General features: G+C 43.0%; 2 protein-coding genes and 1 pseudogene across 3 annotated transcripts in view; 1 reads left to right on the top strand and 2 right to left on the bottom strand.

Moving 5' to 3' along the window:
- Nucleotides 1-10,888: 10,888 nt before the first annotated feature.
- On the bottom strand, nucleotides 10,889-11,862 carry LOC147623104 (elongation factor Tu C-terminal domain-containing protein). The gene has a single exon (XM_086821165.1). The coding sequence runs from the start codon at nucleotides 11,483-11,485 to the stop codon at nucleotides 11,144-11,146; it is 342 nt and encodes a 113-aa protein (XP_086677291.1). The 5' UTR covers nucleotides 11,486-11,862; the 3' UTR covers nucleotides 10,889-11,143.
- LOC147623103 (elongation factor 1-alpha 1 pseudogene) lies at nucleotides 11,570-12,805 on the bottom strand (annotated as a pseudogene).
- A 2,808-nt stretch (nucleotides 12,806-15,613) lies between these two features.
- The window catches only part of LOC147623101 (uncharacterized), a 52,291-nt gene continuing 46,458 nt past the window's right edge, over nucleotides 15,614-21,446 (top strand). The window contains exons 1-3 of one of the 2 annotated variants that reach the window (XR_015269329.1): nucleotides 15,614-15,754; nucleotides 16,066-16,115; nucleotides 16,783-17,314. The gene's annotated coding sequence lies outside the window, so the exon portion shown is untranslated. Of the gene's footprint in view, nucleotides 15,755-16,065; nucleotides 16,116-16,782; nucleotides 17,315-21,446 lie in introns of those variants that run through there. The other variant, XR_015269328.1, reaches the window with a different exon arrangement.

Below are 21,446 nucleotides of genomic sequence, written 5' to 3'. Positions count from 1 at the left end.
TTTGTGCTCGCAATAGCATTTGACATATGTTGTGGGAAGTCTCTCTTTGCCTTACTGATGGTACATGGGATCTTGTCTTTTACACATATGGATTGGCATCTGTACTTGAGATTCACTGTCAGGAGACTCACTGTTAGGGTCAGTAACAATTGAATTTACTTTTTTCTTCTCAAGGAGAGATTATTCTATTAGAAAAGACACCCACAGACCCCCAAGACAAAAACACAAAAAAGGAAAACATCAGAACATGTACTCAAAGGTCCTTTATCACCAAAAGGATAAGGAAGGCAATCTATCTCCTAGGTATTCGGGAAGAGACCGCCGACATCAGTGGAGCCCTGCTCATCAGTGCTAACCCTGGAGCTCTTCTGCTGTTCTGTGTTTATATTAGCAGCATAGTTCTGGGTTATCATTAAAGCACATTGCAGCCACAAGGCAGGTCTATGTGAAGAAGCTTCCCGCATCTCTCTACCCCAGCCTGCAACCTGTACATTCTGTTGCCCATGCACACCCATTCCAATGAAGCGGACATGCACATGCATTATTCCTTCGGGAGGTTTCTCACCTTGTGTGCTTATTGCAATCTTTTTAACCCTCATACTCTCTCTCTCTCTCTCTCTCTCTCTCTCTCCAACTTCTAGTTAGCAGATGAAGCCATGTTCTGTGTTCTCCTAATCAGGGGTGAAGATGTAACCCAATTCATAGCCAAATTGTTGGTACATGCTTTGGTGCACATGATAGCTACATAAGGCTATATAGTCACATATACACACAACTTCCTTCTACTTTGTTTGGAGCCTCTTGCTGCTACAAATGGACCAGGTAGAATGGTATTTGGGAAACATCTAAATACTTGTTTGATTTAAGTGGTATGATCATTCATTTAAGCTTTATACCTACTTGGTTTAGTTGGTACAATCACTCATAGCCAAGGTTAGCTTCTAAGGACAATCACTCATAGCGGTGCATGTACAAAGAAATGCAAGATACCTAAATTTCACAAGTGATCATGGAATTCAGTACTCTCGATTCCATCATCTAATAGCTCTCTTGGATGGTCTAACTTGGGGGGGGGGGGGGGGGGGGGGGGGGGGGGGGGGGGGGGTTTGGTGCTATCACGTGGCAATCAAAGAGGCAAACTGCAGTCATCCCTCTCCATTGCAGAACATTGTGGTTGCACTCGCCGCTAACGAATGCCTTTGGATACAAACGCTGATAGAAGAGTTATAGCTTAGTCCAAAGCCTACCTTGAAGATCTACTGAGATAAACTATCTTGTATATCTCTTGCAAGTAACTTGAAGCATTAATGGGGCGTAATGAAATATCAATGCAAGCACATCTATAAAGTTATAATGTTTAACAAAACTGAAGAGACCCCAAAGGTCACAAGCACTAAATGTGCAAAATAACAAAGTTTGTAACATACATTGCTCTCTCGTGTTAATTGTAAATCAGGATGTCCAATCACACCCTCGGCGATTTGCCCTCTAATGCACTTAGGCCCTTCACACACTGAGGCAGGTGCATGCTAATTGATAGACAATAAAAATTGGCCAGCTCGCGATTGGGTGGTACATCCTTTTCACATTGCCAAATTTGGCACTAGATTGAATACCTGTTGGCAGCCAACTCAGCGCTAAATCCAGGGGTTTTTGGATGGCCTTCAAGCTACCCAAATGTGATGCCTGCATTCTCCAACCAATTAAATACAAGAAAGTTCAAATTTTGGCTTGCCCAATTTGTGAAATCAGGGTGAGTAAGGATTTGTGAACAACCATGTTTGAGCAGATTGTTTCTAAGCTTTATAAGGATTTGCCATTTGTAAGTTTATTTTCTTACACTGGTTTTCACGTATTATCTCTTTCTGTACTAATGTGATGAGAACAATCAGCTATTTGTTAACTCCTTGAGAGAGAGCTTTGAATCACTCGTGCGCACACTTGTTTCAATTATTTGCATACATACATGCACACACACATACATGCACACACACATACATGCCTGCACTTAAACACACACACATACATGCCTGCACTTAAACATATACAAATTGATGAAATTGATAGAGGGAAGATTACGTACTTGATTACTTGGCTTAATCACAATTAGCAATACAATTAATAGAGAGCATAAGCATATAACTGGACAACAACATTACTTTGAGAACATAATGTGGGTGTACAACATTAAGGAAGAAGAGCTAATGTGGGCAACATGGGAAAAGGCAAAGAGGACAAGGAAGGGAAAATATATAGCTATAGGTTGTGATACTCAACAAAGAACGAGGAGCATGGCAGATGCATAAGAGCTAGGAGAATAAGACAGGCAAGCGAATCTTGAAATTTTGTAGACAAAGGAGAATTAGTATTGGACGATTGAGTTGAATTTGGATATTCATAAGTGCCTAAAAGAGAGCACAAAGGCAAAAGCAGGGATTTGAGAGCCCCCCACAGGCAAGAAGGAAGGCATGTTGCTAATGCCATTGGAAAGATTAGATGCTTGATTACTTGGTTTAAGCACAATAAACAATTAACAATTAACAAATCACGTAAGCATAGAACTGATGTGAGGACAAGGGTTGTGCTTTATCGCTTTACTTCGCCATGTAGCCATACTTGCATGTTCACATCACATGCTCGTTCGACCTCTGATCCCTTGGTCCATCGTAAACCCTGTATAATGCCCAAGCCTCTAGGCCCTTGCCCACACTTTGCATTATACAATCGAGTTCTTCCTAAGATCATATCCTCGCAGGACCTTTGACCTCGATATGAATGTATATGAATGTAAAACCTCTGTCATATCTAGCTTTCATGTGTGCACCATAGCCATGCGCAGGAGATGCATGGGGATATAGAATTCATGTTTCTAGCCAACCACTCAACATAGAATAGTCTCTTACCCTGCATGTGTTGTGCTTTATTACTACGTGCACATAGGCTCTATGTAAGTGTGAATTTTTCAAGATGAAAATTCACTACCAAGGTCATATACTTCCTAATGAGGGTATTATGATGGATCCACAAAAGGTAGAGGCCTTTAACGGTGAGAAGAGAGACATGTGGTCTTAACTCATGAATTATGGTCTCACATTAAGGAATCCTCTAGGAAGGAACAATGCTTATAATGTGGAGACACTAAGTTTTTCTTTGACATGGATCAAGACGTGTGATAGGTGAATTTATGATATCGTCACAAGAATGTGAAGTGCGACTTTATAGGAATTTGTTGGGTTACTTTCCCAAGGGAGATGAGACCATATCCTTGTAAACAAGATGTTTGGTTTTTTGCTCAAGTGAGCTATTGATGAGTATGACTATATCCAGTACGCAAGAGTACATATGTCAGTGACTACTACCACATAGTTCTCTTGTGAGTAGAGTGAGTACATATGTCAGTGACTACTAGCACATAGTTCTCTTGTGAGTAGAATTTTTGACGACAAAAACCTTTCTTTAGGGAAAGGAGGGGGTTATCCTAAAATATTAGGTAACTCATATCATCGTGTGAGTCCAAACAAGCGACACTTAAAAAAGGGCATCTAGCAGAGGAGACTAGGAGTCTCAATAGTGAGAGTTTGTGAGCCTATTTGTATGTAACTAACTCCAAACATCCATAGTGGTGCAAGAATATTTATCAAACATCTTCATATATAGTATGGCATAGAGAAGAAGTTTGATAGTCATATTTGAAGGGAAAGCTTCAAAGATTATATTCACTCTAAGTAAAAGTGAGCTCAATCATTCGTAAATTGATGGTAGTCAAGCTAAAAACCCAATGAGGTTCTACAACATCTACTTGTGCATAGATGTTAATCTAGGATAGAGAAGTACCTCTCAGCTTTGGAACCAATCCCTATGATTCATGACTAACGTCAGTCTAGATCTCCAATAGTCATAGATATTTCAACAAAAACATTTAATAATTTGGTGATGCAATATGGTAGTGTAGTCTACAAATATCTAGTTGCACAGTATAAAAACTTGAGGTACAAGGATGCCCTCATGTAAATTCAAGGCATGTAATTTGCCTTCAAATTTTGGTTGAAATACCAAATCACAAATATATTGGGTATTGGTAGACACGTGTCAAGAGAAAGGATAAGATAGAAAAACTCTTTAAAAAGGGGGTAATATCATGCAGCCTATAATGATACATCGGATTGCCCGTAGCGGCAGTTGAGCTCCATTAGACACGGAGACCAGACGTTGGAGTGTGTGTGGTAAGGTGTATGGGGTTTAGGGGTGAGGGCGCCTAGGTCAGAGTGCCACGGGCAGTTAGGGACTAGTGTGGGCAGGCAAGCCACTGCTATATAAGTCCAACAATCAGCTGTTATCCTGATTCTCTCTATGATTTGGTGGTGATTTTGAGCTCCTTACACTCTTCGACTATGGTAGAGTCCATGATAACATTATGGCGACGTAACAAGTTCCCTCTATGCCTCGTCTATGGAACAATGTGGATGATGACCGATTGACATCTCATATACCACAAGGAAAAGGAAGGAAATGTAGCATAGATTGATGTATGCTTGGCATCATTGCATCCAAAATGCTCAAGTGATGGAAAGGTGGGTGCAAAGGTAAGCAGAGATAATAGATATGAGAGAACAAGAGAGGCAAGCGTATAGAAGTGCACATGGTGGAGGGAGACAAATCACCTTTCCACCCGAGCTAGTACAACTACCAAAAGATTGCACGGTTGATTGGGTACATGATGAAATGTATAAAGGATGAAAGTGATAATGACGTATTGGTGTTACTAGATGAGGAAGGGTATGCAAGAGGCTATGAAACTAAGGTAATCAAGTTTGCATGTATGTATTTTAGGATTATTATATTCCAATAATGCATTTTCATAATAGTCCTTTCATTTTGCTTTATGCATTGACTCAAAGAGGAATATTGAAGATAGTGGTGTCATGGCTACTTTGGAGGGTGAAAGTGGACAAATGGAAGATTATTGTGGCATTATTAATAACATTCTTAAGATTGACTATAGAACCTTCCATATCTTTGCATTGGATGTCAAGTGGTTCAAAGAACCTTTATGTAAGGGACACAAGCGAATGTGAGGAGGCACACAGTGGAATCATGGCCACATTCTATACAAGGATTTGGCAAAGAAATAAGGACTCTTTAGTCCTACCACAACACTACGAGTAGGTATAAAACCACACTTCTTTATCTATTCACTACTATTAGATAAGTATATTTCAACACTATTTTTTAACACTATACGTGTTCATTTGGTAAGGTTGCGTTCTATCCCAATATTAATGATGCACAATAGTGGTATGTAATACAAGTCTCCTCTACAATAAAAAAGCTATCTATTAAGGACAAGATGTTGATCACATGGAGGAGGTGGGGGTAGACGATGGCATCAATATGGAGGCAGAAGGAGCACAAGATGATGGAGCGCATGATTCACCAAGCATTGGGCAGAATATGGTGGAAGAGGAGATCAATGACATTGATGGAGCTATATATTTATTAAGGATTGAGCAAAACATGGTGGAAAAAGAACTCAATGACATCGATGGGGATGATCTGTTGGAATTGGGGTTGCAGGAAAGCACACACAAAGCTTGAAGAAGAAGAGGAAGCTCAAGAGCACACAACGCAGGAAGTTGTATTGATAAGTGTGCAAAATACAAAGATAAGTTTGCCCTCAAATGAATGGGTGTATATACAATGCACGGGGGAAAAACCTCCTAGTGAGGGAAAAAGTGCCCTGGCAGTCCTAAGTGTGTTCACACATCACTACCTATGTATATCAACAAATCACCCCAGGGAGTGATGGTGTGAACGAGAGCTGGCACTCATGTATAGGGAAGTGCCATGCCCTATGTAGATCAGTCCACAAAGGGAAGTAAGCCCAAAGCTTTGCGAAAAGCTTTGAACTTTTCACGAGGAAGTGCCTTTGTGAAAAGATCGGTGAGGTTATCCTGTGTTGGCACATAGGCCAAGCTGATCTCTCCCGCTGAGAGTCTCTCCTTGACATAGTGATAATGCACCTCAATGTGCTTTGTGTGAGCATGAAAAATTGGGTTTCTTGCAACTGCCAATGCGCTCTGATTGTTTCAGCAGTCCTTAGCTCCATGGGGCTTTTGTAGTACTCTTTGAGACTGTCCTTAACATTTCTAAACATCGAGGTACCAAGGCAGCTGTCCTTCCAACATTTCCTTGCTTCTTGGGCCTTCGTCTGTCTTTTTATATCCTGCCCTTGCATGCAGGGGATTATTGACCTCATATTCCTCCTAGTCTCTTTCAATGGCCGCATGCAACATCGGTAAACTGAGCTCCATGGGCTCCTTCGGTAGATTTGTGGGCCATAATCTTTTGGCCAAAGCTCAAGTCACCCTGTGTTATGTTTAGTGCACCCCTCATAGTGTGCCCATTCAGCTGTAAGGTCCTCTGGTTGCCCTAGAAATTTGTTACTTAGCACCTAATCTCTGGCGTCATAGTAGAATATGCCTCCCACGCCCTTTGTAGGTCGGGACCCCATGGTTGTGGTAGGCTAAAGAAGACTGTGAGATTCATCCTCTCTCTCAACAATTGGCAAAAGGAATTATGTGTGTGTAGGCGAAAGAATTCCTGTGTGGTGGGAATGTGCACCAACACCTCTCTCCCTTGTGCATCCTTAAAATAGCCCCTTATGATGAAAATGTCAAGATTTTGGAGCAGGGCCTCATCTACCCAACACTTGTGGACATATTGCTCTATCATGAGTTAATATGGCCTAGGGAGTTGACTCTTGTGCACCTTATCCCCCATGTTTGTGTATGTGCTTGCCCTGTACACGTGTTTTCACTTGCCTAGCGTGAAAAAACAAAGTGTAGAAAACGTGGGCAAATTTTGCTAGAGCTTCACTACACCGATGCTCCTTGGAAACCAAATATGCGCTTGCTAGGCCCTTGGAGTCCGAACGAACAAGCTAGAGCTTGCTAAGAGCGTAATGCTCTATATAGCACCTGCAAAGAAAACCCTAAACTCGCTATGCGCATTTGTTGAGACATACCCGATGCAAGAAAAAACATGACAAAAGTGCTACTGACTCACCAAGAAGACACTTGCAAGGGCTTGTGTGTGCACGACGGGCTTTCCTATGTGCACTCTTGACTCTTTGATGTGTGAGAAATGACATAGTGACTTATATTTCAGCCTCACCTAGGAATTGACAGATTTTGCATTCATGTTTTTGCATGGACTTGCTCCCTTGGTGATGCTAATCATTGCCATATGCTTGTACCCTAATTTTGAGCTCATTTGGGGCCTCTGTTGAAAGAATTGATAGATTTTACTTGGTGATTTTTTAGCATTTTCTAACTCTTTAGCTCATATTAAGGGCCCCTAGACACCTATGGTCACTTTTTTTACTTCATCTAGATGCTCTGAGAAGGAATCCATAGTTTTTTATGGGGATGAAATCTGTCGATTCCTTGGGCAGAGTGTTGAATTTGCATGCCTTTGCCTCTAGAAGCTTTGCGTATGCATATTATCCCTTTTTTAGCCGTCTGTCTTGCCTTTATCTTTGCCAAATTTGCCGTTCAATGTTTTGACTTATTGGTGTTGAGCCTACCAAATTTGCCATTCAATGTTTTGACTTGTTGGTGTTGAGTGATGTTTCTCCCCCTTCCTAAAGTGCTACTACTCTTGGAGCAGTTGAGTAGGGTATGGTGTCATGCGATGTGTGCAAGGGTCTCATAAAAATGTGCCTAAATGAATGGCTTTTTTGGTCGCTTTCTAAATCATGTACACAAAATTATGCATGGTGGGTAAGTGAATGCTATGCAAATATGCGTTGGGGCTAAATGAAGATGTCCATTTAGGGCTGGTTGATGTCGATGGTAAGTCCACCTATTGTGTGTGCATATAATTTAGATTTAGACGTTGAGTCTTATGCGGCTACGTGGTGTCTGTGACACACAAGTAGTGGTGCACTGGGCAAGCATATTCTATGTAATCTACACCCATACACAAGATAGTATGAAGTGTTGGATTTATGCACAAACTCATTTGCTAGTTTGGCCACTAGAATCTATTAGTTATGCTCTTGTGTTTTAAGAGAAACTTGACAATTTTTGAAGTTCCTGGTGTATTTGTGTCATGAGATGGTTCCACGCAGTGTCTGAAGGTGCGATAGTGGTTGATGACGTAGATGGGAGGCTTTGTATAGCTTCAAGAAGAGCGATTTTGTTATGGTTTGATATCGGGTGCTCTTTTACTACCTTGCCCTTGTTCGCATGGTTTAGTGGTCGCCAAACATGGGTTTTGGCCATCTAAACAGGTCCTGGGTGCCTTGTTGGACCCTCTCTCTCTCTCTCTCTCTCTCTCTCTCTCTCTCTCTCTCAGTATATTGTGCGTGCTCGCTTTCTATATGTCTGTGAGAGAGAGAGAGAGAGAGAGGCACTCTCTCAAAGTTTGAGAGAGCCTCTCTCTCTCTCTCTCTCTCTCTCTCATCAACGTGTAGACTCTCTCTCTCTGCCTACCTACGCAGAGATAGAGAGAGAGAGAGAGAGGGGGGGGAGAAAGTGCAAGAAAGCTCTCAGACTCTATTCTCTTCTCTCTCTCTAGCCGCGCAAAGAGACACTCTCTCTGTGTGGCTGGAGAGAGAGAGAGAGAGAGAGAGAGAGAGGAGAGAGAGAATCCGTCTCTCTACTCGCATAGAGAGATTTTCGTCTCTAGAGAGAGTGAGAGTTCCTTAATACTGCTAGAGATTCTTAGTATGCTCTCACTCTTTGCATTTGGGTGTGGAGAGATTTGAGCGAGAGACATGCTCAAACTCTCACTTTCTCCATCCAAGCTCTCTCTCTCTATCTCTATCTCTCTCAAACCAATCTCTCTCCTACTATTGGAGAGAGAAACATAGTCCATCCTCTCTCTCTCTCTCTCTCTCTCTCTCTCTCTCTCATCCTCTCACCTTGGAAGCGGGAAAGAAAGAGTACTTGCTCTTTACACTTTTCCCTCTGCCTTCTTGCATTGAGCAAAAAGATAGTGTACTCTATTTCTCTCTCTCAAATTTCTCTATGTAGGAAGACACAGAAAGCAAGAGATTCAATCTCTCTCAAATCCCTCTCTCTCTCTCTCTCTCTCTCTCTTCCTATGCAAAGAAACTCTCTGCATTTCCACCTTGCGCATAGGGAGAAGAAAGAGAGAGCGAGAGTACTCTCTCTCTCTCTCTCTCTTTGCTAGGGGGAGAGAGAGAGTGAGAGATAACACACACTCTACCTTCCTACACTCGAAGGAAGAGGAGATTTTGTGTGTGTGTGTGTGTGATTGAGATAGAGAGAGAGAGAGAGAGAGAGAGAGAGGGAAAGAGAGGGAAAGCTCTCTTTACCTTCTACGTAGGAAAGCAAAGAGAGAGAGATCCTTTGTTCGCCTCCCACCACGCAGCCCGCTTTGCTTCGATGCCTGCTCCACTTCAACTGGCACGTCAGCTGCAGACGCCCCCCACAGCGCCTCTGCAGGCTGCGCTCGGTGCAGACGACGCCCCCCACTGCGCTCGATGCAGACGACGTCCCCCACTGCACTCGATGCAGACGATGCCCCCCACTGCAGCACTTCTAGCTGCTGCCACGTCAACGTATATATATATATATATATATTTATTTATTTATTTATTTATTTATTTATTTATACGTATTTCTTTGCTGCGCCTCCAACAGTCTTCTTCCGTCAGCCGCCGGCCCCCACGCAACGACAACCTTCTCTTCTGCTCTTCTACAGGCTGCGGCGCATATATATATATAGACAATGCTCCCCCCTTTGGGTGTACACGTTGTTAGGAGTTTTTTGGAAACAGTTTTGGCAGCTTAGTAGCAGTGTTGGCGAAGCAGATTGATGTACATAGCGGTGGCAAGGCCTCGTTTTGATGTTTTGTTAGAGGACAAGCTTTTTTGCAGCAGGAAGGCTAGATTTTGTTTAGGTTTTTTTTGTGGAGATACAGGACTTTATCAGACAGGAGGAGGTGGCTTGATGATGAGTGCTTGATGAGCGGGATTGTGTGTGCAAGCAATGGAAAAGGCAGATGCATGAGGGCTATTCAAAATTTGAAGATTTGGGCATTTTTCGAGAAGTGTACAGGCTCACCGGGGTCACTTTTGGAGGCTAATTATGGAGCAGAGGCGGACATGGATCGGAGCAAACATGTGCATGGAAATGTAGTGGGACATGCCGGCTACAAGGCTATATGATTGGATTTTCATTCGGACACCCGGATAGAGAGATATGGAGGTCTGAAGTTGCAAGGAAGCAAAGGTTGCATGGTGGAGCATTGCGGGGAGCCACTTTTGGGTCCAGTTTTGATGAACTTGGAAATGCCAAATGGAGGTGGAGTAAAAGAATAAATTGTGCCCGGGAATGTTGACCTTACGGCTATCAAGTTAGTTTTGCCATGGGTGGTCCCAGTTGGCATAAGCAGGAGCTTCAATATGGTCCAAGGAAGAAGAGAAAAGTGGCTATTTTTTTTAAAAAAAAGCTTGAATTATCTATATGGCTACCTAAACAAGCATACAAGCCTCTCCCTCAATTAGCATATCAAACAATTTCCTAGCATCCCAAACACACCTATATTTGATATACATGTAGAAAAGAGCTTTTCCTACCTGCAGATCCCCTGCATGCTCACTGTGGATAATAGCGGCATGCAGTTCGAAACCAAATGCAGTGGCTGCCAACCCTGCACATGCATCGACTGCACAAACATAGGTTATGCAGTCTAGTTTGATGTGTTTGAGTCGCATTTGATGAAGGACTCCAGAGCTTCCTCAAGGTTTTCATTCTGGGTGTATGCTGCAATCATGGATGTACATGGTTGATGCGAAGTGAGGCTTGAAGTGAGGCATGGTTGCCAAGTGGAAAGTTTTTTTCTTTTTTTGGGGGGGGGGGGGGGTCTTAAAGGAGAGCCACAAAAAAGAGCAAACTCATCGCAATATCACTGCCCTTTGTTAAAGGGCATTGCCAATAAAATTCTACTGGCAGACCGGACAGGCAGCAGGGTGAGACCATGCCACCGTCTATCCAACACCCAGGTTTGAAGAACTCTAGATAACATCATCCGCAACATCCAAACACACAGAAAGCAAAATAAAAAAAGACAGCAGGCCTCATTGTCAACAGGTCCGACACACTGTTTGGTTCATTTCTTCTTCAATGCAGCCTTGGTCACCTTGGCTCCCGAGGGTTCCTTCTTTTCCACAGCCTTGATAACTCCCACAGCAACTGTCTGCCTCATGTCACGCACAGCAAAACGACCTAGAGGAGGATAATCAGCAAAAGTTTCAACAGTTATGGGCTTGGTAGGAATCATCTTCACAAACCCAGCATCTCCATTCTTCAATAACTTGGGCTCTTTCTCAAGCTCTTTGCCAGAACGCCTGTCAATCTCCGTAAGAATCTCTGCAAACTTCATAGCAATGTGAGGAGTGTGGCAGTCTAGAACAGGGGCATAACCATTGCCAATCTGCCCAGGATGGTTCATGATGATGACCTGAGCGGTGAAGTTTGTAGCTTCCTTGGTAGGATCGTTTTTGGAATCAGAGGCAACAAACCCACGCTTGAGATCCTACACAGCCACATTCTTTACATTGAATCCAACATTGTCACCAGGGAGAGCCTCTAGCAAAGCCTCGTGGTGCATCTCCACAGACTTGACCTCAGTGGTGGTCAACCCAGTTGGGGCAAAGGTGACAAGCATACCGGGTTTGATGATGCCAGTCTCCACACGTCCCACTGGCATAGTTCCAATACCACCAATCTTATACACATCCTGCAGAGGCAGACGGAGGGGCTTGTCGGAGGGCATGAAGAAGAGTTGGACCCTTGTACCGATCAAGGTTGGCGGATCTTTCAATCATGTTGTCCCCCTCAAACCAGAGATAGGAACAAAGGGGATTTTGTCAGGATTGTACCCAACCTTCTTGAGATAGGCAGACACTTCTTTCATGATTTCTTTGTAACGAGCCTTTGAGTACTTTGGAGTAGTAGCATCCATCTTGTCACAGCAGCAAATCATTTGCCTCACTCCAAGAGTGAAAGCAAGTAGAGCACGCTCATGTGTTTGTCCATCCTTGGAAATTCCAACCTCAAAACCTCCAGAGTCAGCCTGAGAAGTTCCAGTGAGATGTTCTTGATGAAATCACGGTGACCAGGAGCATCAATAACTGTACAGTAGTACTTGGTAGTCTCAAACTTCCACAGAGCAATGATACCACCCTCACGCTCAGCCTTGAGCTTGTCCAGAACCCATGCATACTTGAATGACCTCTTGTTCATCTCAGCCGCTTCCTATGACACGCTTGTCAATACCACCTAGCTTGTAGATAAGGTGTCCAGTTGTGGTCGATTTCCTAGAGTCGACATGACCAATGACCACAATGTTGATGTGCATCTTTTCCTTTCCCATAGCTGCGAACAGAAGATGCGAAGGGGTCCTTCAACAAAAGAAAGGGCAGCAGAAACACTGCGAAGGAGGTCTCTCTCTCTCTCAAACTTGTCAAGGATCCACTCTCTCTCTCTCTCTCTCTCTCTCTCTCTCTCTCTGTGTCTCTCTCAGACTTGTCAAAGAACCACTCTCTCTCTCTCTCTCTCTCTCTCATCTTTCTCTTTCACACATAGACAGTGTCACACACACGACGCTCATGCGAGAAGAAAGGGGTTTCTATGTTTGAAGAAAGAGAGAAAGAGAGTCTGAGAGCGAGAGACTTGCATCTGAGAGAGAAAGAGAGAGAAGAGCCGTAGAGATGAAAGAGGGGGAGACATGCTTTTCTCTGTGCTCGTTAGAGAGAGATCAATCATTATTAAGAGGTGAAGGACTGACAAAGGTATTTAGATTTCAAAGGATTTGGGATGATTTTGAAAATGTCCTAGTGATGATTATTTACACTTGATTGTCTAAGACCGTTTTTAAGAAATCTGGAAGGGGAACAGTGCCACTTGGCGGCGAAAGACCATTGGCTAAGATCTGTGCAAAAAACATCTCCTAAAATCAGCGCGAAAGAAAAGCACTGGGGCGAACGTATATAGCAGCACGCGAGCAGCAGGAGGTGGGGAGAGTAGGAGCAGAGGGTGAACGACCAGGAGCCAACAAGCGCAGCAAAAAGAAGCTAGGGGAGCGCAGGAGCAAAGGGTGAAGGTGAACGAGCAGAGCCACCAAGCAGAGCAAGAAGAAGCAAGTTATCTTCAAATTGGGTATGTGTGAGAGAGAGACCTCGGCCAATGGTTTTTGGCTGCGTGGAGAGAGAGAGAGAGAGAGAGAGAGAGAGAGAGAGAGAGTGGCTTTTCCGGGTGGTACAGACCATGTTAAGGAGCCTGTCTTCACTGTCTTGACAAAAAATTAATAGGAGGGCAAAAATGGCGAAGTTACATATATGACTATATTATTTCACATGAACAGTGAACAGGCTTTAGGGTTTATGTGATCAAAAGCTATCATACAGTTCTATTCAAATTTATGACAGATCATGACAGCTGGTGTTACCACATAAATGTGCACAATGATAATATGATTGTCATGAGCTGAAAACGTATCCAGGAGTGGTATCATGAGAACATCCAGATTTGTAGTTTAACATACAAGTTCTTAATTTCTGGCACAGACAAACAGTGGCCAGCTATACATTATCCAGGCCTAATCAAACTGAACAAAGCCTTTAGTACCACATAAATTTACGTGACTTTCATGAGCTGAGAGGTAATCTGTTGGTGTAACGACTGTACAAGAGTATCTTGCATTTGTGTGTTGAAAGACGAGTCACAATTTTCATATGTAAGATCAAGCTGACATGAGGGAATTGGCTATGGCATTCATGGTTAGGCACAATTTTGTGTTATCAAGCTGAGTTGTAGATAGGTTTATTTGTGAGGAACTCCTCTTCATGAGGGTAGATGACATGCCGAAAGCGACAGCGGTGCTCATAAGGGCAAGGCTCTCCGGCAGCCACCATTCGGCATAGAATGGTTTTGTAGCTGCAAAGGCGTAGCACTCGTCGTAGCTCAAGTGGCCCATGTGCAAACTGGCACTTATCCCCATAGGGACAGTATTGCCGCATATTCCTCACCCACTTGTTGCACATTTCTGTCTTGTACATACTCTGTGGAAATGCCACACACTCCACATTTTCAGCCAGTGCCACCACCTTCATCTCCATTTCTACCTGCAAAAATAATGACAGCCATGTCGAATTTCACTCTGTATTGATGTTTTCTGGGTACCCAGAGAAATTATTGTGTGCAAGGGTACTGCCACTATTGGCATTAAAAAAACAAAAATGCTAGTCAGTGCTAGAAAGTGTCCTCTGCTTTTATTTGTAAATTCTGTATCACCTCAACACATATAACTCTACATAAGTTCACTGCATAGCAAGTCAACTCACATCATTCCTGATGGGTGTGGTATGATGGCGATGACCTCGTGACTTATGAAGGTCTACCGGTGAGAGAACATGTGCTGCACCATGTGCTATGCCTTTATGAGTTTTCTGATCATCTGAAACATTATGTAGCTCCATATGACTGTTTGCGTGGATTGAAATCATTTTAGGAACATTGATTGTGGTGGGACCATTTTCATCATATGACTGCGAGCATGCTGCTGTGGCGAGTTTTAAGTTGGACCTGGCCTATGGTCTGCTTCAGCGATGCCTAAGAAACTTTCATCTGCATCTTTGAGATTTCTGTTTCTTAACCTACAATGATCTGAAGGTGAGGCCATATGATCTGATGTGGGAATATCGCACTGTCCTCGACTGCTGCTTCTTCGATTCATATGTGACCACTCCACAATGATGCAAACAAACCCAATCACTTATATGCGCAGGTCGACTCAGTGATATAGTGTGGTTAGAAGGTGCAACCACATTGCTAATTTGCGCCTTCATGTCCACACAAGGCATCGGTGTGATAGGGGCCTCCTGACTGTGCATGTATCTTGGGGGATTGACATATCCACTTGGAGGGGATCCATTGGCATTATAAGGCTCAGTGTAAGGCATTGGCATATTGATTGGCATGTTTCTCCTTTGATAGTAAATGTAGCAGTCTTCGCACCAGTAGCAGTTGGGACAGCCCCATTAATTAGTATCGAGTCAGGCATTAATGAGGAATTCAGCACATACACTTGACCACTGCCCTCTTTGGGATTTTTTTGGAGTATGGCTCGTATGGGAGGTGAGGTAGATGCCAGGTTTATGTTGGCATAGTTTACACCTAACTGCTTTGACAGGGGGTGGGCAAGTCAGGCAAACGACTTCACTTCAAGGGTTCCAAGTTCCAGAGGTTGATTCCAAGCTTGCCACCCCGTGGCTCGATGGAAAGCATGTAGCTTCCGGCAATGTGGTGGGCAAGTCAAGCATGTGGTGCTCCAAGTTCCTTAGGGTGATTCCAAGTTTTATGTGTCAAGGTGGTGACTTCACCCGAGGCAATGGCACCGGTGGAGAGTCCATTTATGGTGCTAAGTTTTCTGATGAGAAGTTCATGCACTGTTGCCACCCCGTGGCTCAATGGAAAGCATGTAAGAGAGAGAGAGTGTGTGTGTGTGTGTGAGAGAGAGAGAGAGAGAGTGGCTGTGCAGAGTTTGTGTGTGTGTGTGTGTGTGTGTGTGAGAGAGAGAGAGAGAGAGAGAGGACCTTTGTCACCGGGGCTGCATTGAAAAATTAATAAATATCTCTGATTGCGTACAGCATAGAAGCAAATTTTCAAGTGGTACGATTGGAAGCAAACCTTGCAAATCTCCTTGACGAAACAAACAAAGGTAAATTTCATTGATCATAAATATTACTTCTTAAAAAGAGTGCCTCCAATACTGGAGGATAAACATAAGTGTGGCTCCAACACTGGAGACGATAAAAAGCGGTGGGGGAGGGGCACGCTCCCTACGGGATTATTTAAATGTGGAGGAAGCTGTGCCAACTCCACACCATACGTTGTATGGCTTTTTTTTTCTAAGGGCACTGCATAACGTGCACTATTTGCATGTCTATGCATAACATGATTGATACGCATTCTATATTTAAACTGGCAAAAAAAAATCATAACGCGATATTTCATTGATGGTTTTGCAAGGATTGAAGTTTCTTCAAAGGGCTCTGTGACACACACAAAAGGAAAAGAAGGTAAATTTCTTTATTTTCATTCATTGACGGATTTTCTTTAAGAATATATTTATAATTAATTGAAGCTTATTAAGTTGTTGAGATTAAGTTGTTGATAATAAATTTTGTGCTTCATTTGTTTGTTATTAATACTGAAATCTTTACCACCATCACAGAAGTTCTAGGACTGAAGTTAATATAGAGTATAACATTTGCCATACAATACCTTTTTTTCTTTACGCTTGATAATCAGATCTTCTACACTTGTAAGCACATTCCATGTTATTTACAACTACATCCACTTACAATCAAGCCACACTAGTTTTCCTTAGAGAAAACCCAGGCCAAAAAGAGGGGTATTTTCAATCTACATGTTTACCATAAATCTTCGGCACCGTTTTGTCGCGAAGATCTGCGTTTCAGCAGCGTTTTTTCAGCCTGTATAGCAGCGCTGTCCAGCAGCGTATTCAGCACATCTTTGGGGGGGAAAACATCAGCGTTTTCAGCCCAGGAGAGGAGGATTTTGCCGTGCATCATATCAGCCCAGATTTGCAGCAGTTCGGCTGCGTTTTCAGCCTTGTACAGCAGCGTGTTTGCTGCGTTTTTTTTGCATTGTGGTTGTCGCGTGCAAAACAAGGTATCTTTCCCTTTCAGTTCTCGTCAGTTCGAGTGGTGCATCTGGTTGCAGCCATGTCGCAGGAGGAGACGTCGAGCAAAGGCAAGGAGATGGCTTATGATGATGATGACGGAGGAGATGAATTCTTGCAAGAGGTGATGGAGAGGAAGATTCCAGTTCTTCCTCAGTTTTCGGAGAATCGACAGGTGCGTGTGTGCGTACACACACACACATGCACATTCTTTTAAAGATTTGCCAAGGATCTACTCTGTGCATCTTGCTCTACCATCATTATCTTTTAAGCTAGGAAATTCTAGCTTCTTTAATTTTGAAGTTTTTCTGTGAACCATTTGGCTTTCCGGTTTGAACTTTACAGCCTGTGCTTCCCCCGCTGGTGGGCTTCGTGCTAAAAAACACAGACATAGAAACTTGTGTGTGTGTACACACACACACACACACACACACACACATGCACATTCTTTTAAAGATTTACCAAGGATCTACTCTGTGCATCTTGCTCTACCATCATTGTCTTTTAAGCCACGACATTCTAACTTCTTTAATTTTGAAGTTTTTCTGTGAACCATTTGGCTTTCTGGTTTGAACTTTACAGCAACCTGTGCTACCCCGCTGGTGGGCTTCGTGCTAAAAAACGCAGACATAGACACATGCGTGTGTGCGTACACACACACATGCACATTCTTTTAAAGATTTTCCAAGGATCTACTCCTTAGATTATGGGACCCACTTGAGCTGCAATCTAGTACCAATGAAGTAAGCCTAGGTGCTTCATAAGAATAATATTTGCCTTTGAGTTATTGTTCTTTTAAATGCTGCTGCTAGAGCTCTCAGATGCAGAAAGTGTCTACGTCAGCCATGCAACAGCAGCTGCCTGGCACCCAAGTCGAAGACCCCAAGGGGAAGGCTGACACAATACGGAGAGAGAGAGAGAGAAAGAGAGAGAGAGAGAGAGAGAGAGAGAGAGGAATGAGTGTCGAAGTATCACCGAGATATGGCTCAAGAAGGTTGGAAGAGTAGGGCACCAAGCACCAACAGATATGTATGTATGTATGTGTTAAGATATGTGTGTGTGTGTGTGTGTAATTATATATATAATTATATATATATTGTATGTATGTATGTATGTATGTATGTATGTGTGTGTGTATCTATATATGTGTGTGTGTGTGTGTGTATCTATATATATAAGCGGCTGCCATGGAGCGCTCCCGTGTGTAAGACGAAGGAACCCGTGCATTACTGATGAGTGTGGAAGAAGGCTCGAGCAAAACGGAGCCCTAGCTGCAAATTTAGGTGAGCAAGGAAGAGGGGGAAATGTGGAGGGCGCGAGGAGGAAGGAGCAAGAGGGGGCACGGAAGAGGACAGAGGGGGAAGAGAAGGGCGCGACGGTGTGCAGGAGGAGGGGGGAGTGCAGGCTGTAAAGCGACGGTAGACTAATGTGACTTTAATAATAATAAACTCATTTCCTTTAAAGCCATGGTTCGTTAATTTTGAAGAATACATTGTCAGTATGTGTGAAGACATTGTTTTTGTTATGCAGGATGATAGTCAAGAGTCACTTGAGCTACAATATGAGTCTTATCTTGTGCAATTTAATAAGACATACCCTGAACAGGAGAAGGACATGAGAAAGGAGTTTTTCAGGAGCAGCTTACACCGAGTTAAGGAGGAGAACATAGGAGTCTTGGGTCTCACTGAATTTTCAGATTGGAGCCCTGAAGAGTGGGCTTCTTTTACTACAAGCTCAATTAATCTCTTGCCCGACGAGTTCTATTACTGAATCTAACGAAGGAAAATCTCTAGATATGACAGCCAGTCCTCAATCGAGCAGCTCCATTATTGATTAGGTTAGGGAAGGGGTGGTCTCCCCTCCCTAAGTAACAAAACAAGATGGCCCATATTGCTGGTGTCATGTAGCTGTTTCAACTATTGAGGCACAAATTTGCAAACAGAGCAAGGAAGATGGTGGGAATGTTGATAAGCGGAAGTTGAGTCTGCAACAATTCATGGACTGTGTGCAGCAAGGATCTTCTATGGCTTGTTTTGCCCATGCAGTTGATGAAGGAATCCTTGAATCAAATGCTTATCCATACGTGGGGCCACCACCTAAGCCATGTTATTGCAAACACGTTCTCACGCCAAGAACCTTTTTGGCTGAGTTGCAGTAGCCCCTCATGCATGTTGATGAGAGGGTTATCAAGGATAAACTGAAGGCAGGGCCATTGTATTCAGTCGTGGGATGCGATCCGCATTTGCGTGATTATAGTGGAGGGATCCTCGGAGATTGCAAGTGTGATGCTTCATGTCGGAACCATGCAATGACACTTGTAGGTGCTGGCAAGGAGCATGGCAAAAAATATTGGCTGTTTAAGAACTCGTGGGGCCGAGTCTGGGGTGAGCAAGGTTTTCTGAAGTTAGCGAGAGGAATAAAATCATGCAGAATTGGTCAGTTTTGCCACCACCCAGGGAAGATCCGTGACACGCTAAGGAGGACGAGTGAGAGCAAATGGAAAAAGAGAGGTGGGACAGCCAAACTTGTATGTGGAGAAGTAGATGGACAAACATCAAATTCTGTTCGATGTTGTTGTGGCCTGTTTTGCTAGTTATCCATAGCATTTGCTGTGTTTTTTGACACTCTTTTCCTAAGTGCTTGTAAGCTGCAAATGCAGGCCCCTCTGTTGTCTGGTATCTCAGACTAGCTTGTGAAGAGACAATGTAGAAGGGACTATCTGAGGCTATTTTGAAGTGATGCATAATTCAGCTTTTTTGCCTCTTCTCCATCGTCACTTCAGCTCCTTCCCTCTCTCCTGGGCAATTTCGATTGCATTTTTGTGAGCAACAGTTTTCTACATCTTGGCCTTAAATAGTTGTGTAAGCTCTGATGACTATCAGAGATCATTGTAATCATTAATGGGACCTTCATCTTCCAATAAATTTCATTGTTTTACTGCAATATTTGAATTTTTTGTTATCAAATGTCAATGTACATGTCACACACACACGCGCGCGCGCACACACACAAGCTTGCTATATAGTAGCGTGCAACTCTCTCTGGAGAAACCAAAAGTTTAAGGTATCATTCATGAATTGCACAAAGATGGCATATATTGGTTGTGTGACAATACTTTTTCTAAGTTAAAATAAGGCTTCTAAGTGAAAATAAGGTTGAAGAGAAGTTTTCTACATGCATTTGGCATGTTTAGCGTGATGTTCTCTAGATTCATTTCTCATGGTAATTTTAGGATGCCTAATTGTAGGAAAACTAATATCAGTTAAGGAGTCAATGGATTTCTTTTAGTTGGTGTGTTGCATTTATGAGTTGGCCTTTGTAACCTACTCGATGGAATACAACTTGAGACCTGCACACAAGAAGTTTTAGACAAATTCCCACTATTTTTTTTTGGGCCTGCCCGTAGGGCAGAATGCCTTAGTATTGTGTAATCCCCCCCCCCTTCTGTCTCTCCCCATCCCTTCCTTTCTCTCTGCTTTAAAAGCAAGTGTGTGCGCGTGTGTGTTGGACTTTTGATCACCCAAGTGTGGTAGATTAGTCAGCCCATTTCTCTCTAGAGTACAAGAGCTTGAGTTCAAGACCCGTCGGATAGATCAATTTGGTCTCTTGGGATTGTTCCCACGATGTTAAAAACTTCTCTCTCTCTCTCTCTCTCTCTCTCTCTCTCTCTCTCTGTGCACGTAGACCTCTCTATCTCTCTACCCTTCCGCATTCTCTCTCTTGCTTTATCCATTGCTAGACATTTCTATGTAGAGAAGCTAAATTGGACCACCCTAGAGTAAAAAGGAGTTATTGATAATCAATTCGTTTTTATTGCTCTAAGCGTTTTCCAATAGTAAGCAATTATTAACACCTTTTCTCTCTCTCACCCTATGTATTTATCTCTCTTTCGCTCTTATCTTTACATATCTCCCTCCCCCCCTCTCTCTCTCTACCACCATTAGTTTCAACACCTAGTAATTGAAATAATACAATCCTTCATGGGACTTGTAAATATGTTTATATATATCTCCCTCTTCCTCCAATAACCATCTCTCTCTCTCTCTCTCTCTCTCTCTCTCTCTCTCTCCATTAGTTCCAGCACATTTACTCTTTGTGTTTGTGTGTGTGTATGTGTGTGTGTGTGTGTGTGTGTGTGTGCAACGAGTAATTTTGACACCTGTAAATAAGGAGTCTCTCACCATTAGTTTCTACATAAGTGATCTCTCTCTCTCTCTCTCTCTCTCTCTCTCTCTCTCTCTCTCTCTCTTTGCAATAATGACTCATTAACACCTTTCACCTCTCACACTATGTATTTATCTCTCTTTCACTCTATCTTTATATATCCCCTCCATCCATTCTCTCTCTCTCTCTCTCACACACACACACAAACACACTCACTCACTCACTCACTCTCGCTCTCTATGTGTGTGTTTAGTAAGGAATCAGTAACACCTTTTCTCTCTCACCCTATGTATTTATCTCTCTTTCACTCTATCTTTATGCATCCCCCCATCATTCTCTCTCTCTCTCTCTCTCTCTCTCTCTCTCTCTCTCTCTCTCTCCATTAGTTTCAACACCTGGTAATTGAAATAATATAATGCTTCAAGAGAATTGCATACAACTTTATATATATATCCCTCTCTATCACTCTCTCTTTCTTGATGAATTGCATTATTTTAATAACCTCTCTCTCTCTCTCTCTCTCTCTCTCTCGATCACATTA

This window comes from Cibotium barometz, chromosome 27, assembly GCF_041138505.1.
Source record: "Cibotium barometz isolate CiBa-2024 chromosome 27, ASM4113850v1, whole genome shotgun sequence".
Classification (NCBI taxonomy): domain Eukaryota; kingdom Viridiplantae; phylum Streptophyta; class Polypodiopsida; order Cyatheales; family Cibotiaceae; genus Cibotium; species Cibotium barometz.
Note: the sequence above shows the minus strand (reverse complement) of the source record. Positions and strands in the feature narration are given on the sequence as shown.